Source organism: Rhagoletis pomonella, unplaced genomic scaffold (assembly GCF_013731165.1).
Source record: "Rhagoletis pomonella isolate Grant_MI unplaced genomic scaffold, Rhpom_1.0 Rhpom_scaffold_00006, whole genome shotgun sequence".
In the NCBI taxonomy this organism is placed as follows: Eukaryota; Metazoa; Arthropoda; class Insecta; order Diptera; family Tephritidae; genus Rhagoletis; species Rhagoletis pomonella.
Genome location: NW_023458560.1, coordinates 35,418,932 through 35,423,831, shown reverse-complemented (window position 1 = coordinate 35,423,831; position 4,900 = coordinate 35,418,932). Strand labels below are relative to the sequence as shown.

The 4,900-nt window shown below is 39.0% G+C and overlaps 3 protein-coding genes across 3 annotated transcripts in view; 1 reads left to right on the top strand and 2 right to left on the bottom strand.

Moving 5' to 3' along the window:
- Positions 1–4,900, bottom strand: part of LOC118740647 (CD109 antigen) — a 158,186-nt gene that overhangs the window by 36,563 nt on the left and 116,723 nt on the right.
- LOC118740651 (golgin subfamily A member 6-like protein 22) overlaps positions 1–4,900 on the top strand; it is a gene marked incomplete at its 5' end in the record, with an annotated part of 500,945 nt that overhangs the window by 430,362 nt on the left and 65,683 nt on the right.
- LOC118740661 (sodium-dependent serotonin transporter-like) overlaps positions 202–4,900 on the bottom strand; it is a gene marked incomplete at its 5' end in the record, with an annotated part of 21,898 nt that continues 17,199 nt past the window's right edge. The window contains 3 exon segments of the mRNA XM_036472274.1: positions 202–557; positions 748–949; positions 1,004–1,137. Of these exon segments, the coding sequence (XP_036328167.1) occupies positions 372–557; positions 748–949; positions 1,004–1,137 (522 nt within the window). The 3' untranslated portion in view covers positions 202–371.

The following is a 4,900-nucleotide window of genomic DNA, read 5'->3' as shown; positions in this document are numbered from 1 at the left end:
TGGTGTCAGTTTAGCCAAGTACCTAGTGATCCGTTTAAATAAGGTTGTAGTCAAAACTTCCAATAATACTAGACTGTTAAGCACTACGATTGTTTATAGAGCCGCAAACAATTCAGTTATCAGGGTAGTAGATATGTTTACAATGTATTGATGCAGTGTGGAGAGTATACCCCCTCTATACCTGGATAGTACCACTAGCCCAGGGTTTTAAAAAGTTCTTAAACATTATATTCGACATGTGATTTCTTAATATCATTTGAACATTTCTTTTTTACAAATTTTAAATTTAAATATTGTTATTTCACTAAAACTAAATCTCCGTTTCATCATGACTCAATTGGTGTGTCGCATCTGTATTGCGCATTGCTTCCTCATAGCGTTGTCGGTCCACGGCAGCGCTTAAAACGCGTCTTGAATGTCCCCGTGGTTTGTAGCATTATATAGATCATATAACCCGGTACATACAGCCATGGTAGGACTATAAATAGAAGCGCAGCGATTTGTAGAACAATCGTACCGAAATCGTGATGCACCACAGCTATGAATAGTGTTCCTAACTGTAAGTAGAGATGATTAGTGGATGGATCAAATGTACCAAGATCAGTTTACTTAGAAACTACAAGTCTGCGTAAGTCAAAAGGGGTATATATATTTAGGAAGACGAGGCCTACACCTTTTATCTTTTACTCCATTTATCTCCTCCAGCAGTGATATCTATTCTAAAGTTTCTGTTGGTAGATCACTTACCAATAGCAGTATAAGACACAGAGGTGAAACAAAGCGCAGCATATAAATCTTCCATGTTGAAAATGTTTGACCTAACATAAATTCAATATCGCGTTGGAAACGCACTCGCCCATAGACCCACAGCACGACGAAGAATAACAAAAGATTGAGGGCAGTCTGTGTGACGAGCGTATCGTTGGATGATATGGAAAAAGACACCGCGCTGGAAGATTTAAAGCAAATAGACTAAATTCAGAAATTTTAAATACTCATTAGCGGTACATTAGTACAAGTGTAGAGCGAGCAAAAGGCTAACAGGCCGATTACAATGTAAGTTACTTCAGTTTTGCGCGCACGCAATTCTTCAAATTCATCAAAGATGCTCTGCAGAGTTGATAGTAGGCTGGTCACCTGCAAGTAAAGGATGTATGCAGTATAAGTATAAGTATAAGTATAAGTTCAAGCTTAAATGTCTCACCATGGTAATTAACGCCGCTAATAGCAGCATTGCATAAAATAAAATACACCATAGACTTGGCCATGTCATCTCTGCCATTACACTGCCCGTGGACAGAAATAGAGCCCATAGATGATTTAAAAACGCATAGGAATCTGGATTGTCCGCATTATATGCATCCTTTATTTCTGAAAAGGAATAAGGAATAGAGGGTATTGAATATAAGCCCTCGATATGTATTTACATTAAGGTGTTCCAAAGCAAAGTAAAGCAAAGTCGGAATTTTAATGCTCTCACCTCCTAGGATTGCTCTATACTGGGTGAACAAATTGATTTTCAAGAATTCTATACCATTAAAACTTGTTTTTCCCCGTATAAAATACACGGAAAACTTTGAGCGGTTTGAGCGACCTCTAAATATTTTTGATTTCAAAATAAAAAAAAACAGGTGTATAATTTTTTCGGTACAGAGCAATCCTACGGATGAGAGCGTTAAAATCAACACTTTACTTTTTCACGTGCATTTTTGGAACCACCCTAATGTACATACGAGTATATTCACCACTCACCTTCAAAGTAATTATCCGTCACATAAATAATAAAGGCAAATGATAAAAACATACATAATTGCGCTAGGCAAATAGTCCAACTATTTTCTATGATTTTCGTTTGGAATCTATTGAAACTGGCCAATGCTATTATGCAGCCCCAACCGACCCCAAATACCGATACAATATAAAGGCTTACTGTCGGAAAACCACGCAGGAACGTATGTGGTATGAAGAATTGATAGATTGTAAGCAAAGGATCTTTTGGTATCAAAGCAAAACGTAGTACAGCGATGAAGAGCAAATCAAAAGTGGCGAATATGCAATAACGCAGCACTGTGCCTAACTGCAAAGTTGGAAGTGCATATTAAATATTCTAAAAAAAACCGGTAATTTCAATTATGTATATATATGCATGTACTAAAAACCTTTTCTATGCTTCTCCATTTATAGAAGACAGCCACAATTATTGACCATATGAGTAGCGTACAAAGCAACACTTCCCAGGAGATGTAGAAGCCGTCATCGTTGGGTTCAAATAATTCCATATGATTAAAGCGAGATCTATGGCGAAAATTCGATATTGTGAAAGAAAGGTTCAATTACGGTGTTGAAGAGATTAATATTTACTTTAAAAATAAATTCGATGGTATTTCGTGTGTGACAAACCAGGAGTTATTAGTTAACGGTGGCGCCGTATCATTGTTTAAAATATGGCAGAGCTGTAAAAAAACCAGAAAAAAAATGTAATTCAATGGTTTTAAATAGTACTCGAGAGCATTTCGGGCCATCTTAAGACTTGTTCAAAATGACTTCGGGACAAACTCACGATTTTTCGGGAACATTTTGGGACTAGACTGGGATCATTTTACTACCGTTTCAGGATCTGTTCAGGATTATTTTAGGACCAATTCGGAGCTATGTATTTCAAGATCACTTCGGAACTGCTTGATTACCATCACGGGACTAATTCTACACTATTTGAGACTAATTCAGAATTAGTTTAACCCCATTTCGGGACTGCTCCAGGACTATTCCCAGACCTTTTCGGGATAGTTCGCGACATTTTAGGACCAGTTCAGTAGTATTTGGTGCTCAGTTTGGGCTTATTTTGGGACTAGCATGGGACCATTTTGGAACTGTTTCAAGACTTGTTCGATATGATTTCGGGACATGTTGACTACATTTTCAAGGTTACTTCAGGACAAGCTTGGGCTTAGTTCGGGATCATTTCGGGATAATTTGTCCTGAACTAGTCCTGAACTATTCTCGAAGTGGTTATGAAAAATTCGTGTTCTGGTTCCGACAAAACGAATAAAATAAAATTAAATAAATATTTGATTTGTAACCTAAGTTATTTATTTATGTAACTGAATCACATAATGCTTTGACAAACCGTACACAGATCAAGTTTAATGAGTACCTACCTGGTGCTCACGTTATTTTTTTGTCGGTGATACGTAAGTGGGTTTTAATTGTAACTAGTTTAAACTTTTAGAATATACCTAACCTAAAACCATTACATTTTAGAACATACCTAGCCTAAAATCTTTAAATTTTAGAGCAAATCTAATCTCAAATCTTTCTCATACATATGTTAATTTCTTAGCTCTATCAAACCATCGCGAAGTCCATAATGTTAATTGGAGTTTAGGAATACCGGGTGCGTGTTTCTTTGCCCGACTTATATGAATGCCAGGTTGCGGCGATATCGGCGAAAACTAACATATTGGTCTTCAATACGGTAGTAAACCCCGTTGTTACATATGCGGCACTGCCCTGGAGGCCAAAGCTAAGCAAGTAAGCGTGGGAGCCCCGTTGAGCAAGATACACCGCTTGGTCTGCGTGGCCATCACAGCAGCTATGCGCCATCACAGGAGCCATTCCTCCACTCCACTGTATATTCTGATTGAAAAGGTGGCCTGGTGGAGCGCCTTATGATTGCCAAGTATAATCACCATGAAAAGTGGGTATCTTCGGGGCTACTTGAAGGTTCTCAAGCCATTGCTGGATGATCCCGATAACAAGCTTACCGATATTATGCTACCGAAATTATCCTTTGACTAGCCCTACAGGGCCAGAATTCCCACAAAGGTCCACTGTGAAGCGATAATAACTACGACCTACAAAGGGTCCCAAGTATGATAAACCGATGGATCGAAGATGGGCGACGAGAGTGCTTGGGTATGCGCACTTGGAAAAGTCTGCCAATGGGCTCATAGCGCACTAATTTCTTGGCGGAAATCTTCGCAAACGAAGGCTATGCTCGAGAATGTCTTCGTAAGAGGACAATAGGATAGTCAAGCAGCGTTAAATGCCTTAGACTCATCTAGAAAAACATGAACATTTTGGACAGTTTCAATTCTATTGAACCGCCTGGGGGCCCTTTACAGAGTGCCAATGTGGTGGGTCTCTGGACATAAAGGATTTGAAGGCAACGAAAGGGCTGACTATCTCGCAATACGTGGAACCCACATGCGCTTGCATGGTCCAGAGCCTTTCTGCAGCACATCTAAAGTATACACTGCAGAAAATTTTTTACGAAAAAAGGCACTTAAGAAAAACTTCGGGAAGAAAGACGCGTAACCTAGCTGACGGTGAAGAAAGACGTGACATAGACATAGATTAATACCTAGCCAAGGACTATCACTTCAGCATCATTCCCCAAAAACTCCTTGGGGCATTTACATACTGTTGACCGCGATAATGAGTATACGCGTCTTTCTTCGCCGTCAACCATGTTAAGAGTTTTTCTTCGCTGAAGTTTTTTATGCGCCTTTTTGCGCGGTAAACTTTTGAGTTCGCGCCTTTATTCGTGTCCAGGGACGATATGTACTCGTATATACATATAACTCTTAATCGTTAATTTATGCTCACATGTCTCACTTGATGCTCGGTAAAGTTATATGACCAACTCTTTAAACCCTCACAGCTCCATGGTAAGGTGGGACGCAATGAATGGAAGAGGTAGAGTAACGGTATGGCAGCAAAGACGCTGTAGTATGTAAGAACGTCCAAATTCACAGCCAAGCTAATATAGCCAATTCCTGTCAAATAAAGAAAACAGTATATACACATAATTAAAGTGGATTCAATGTAAAATTATGCCAGAATGGTTTTTTAGGCCCACTTGCAGAACAGCAGGTTATCTATTTAACTCGAAGTTTAC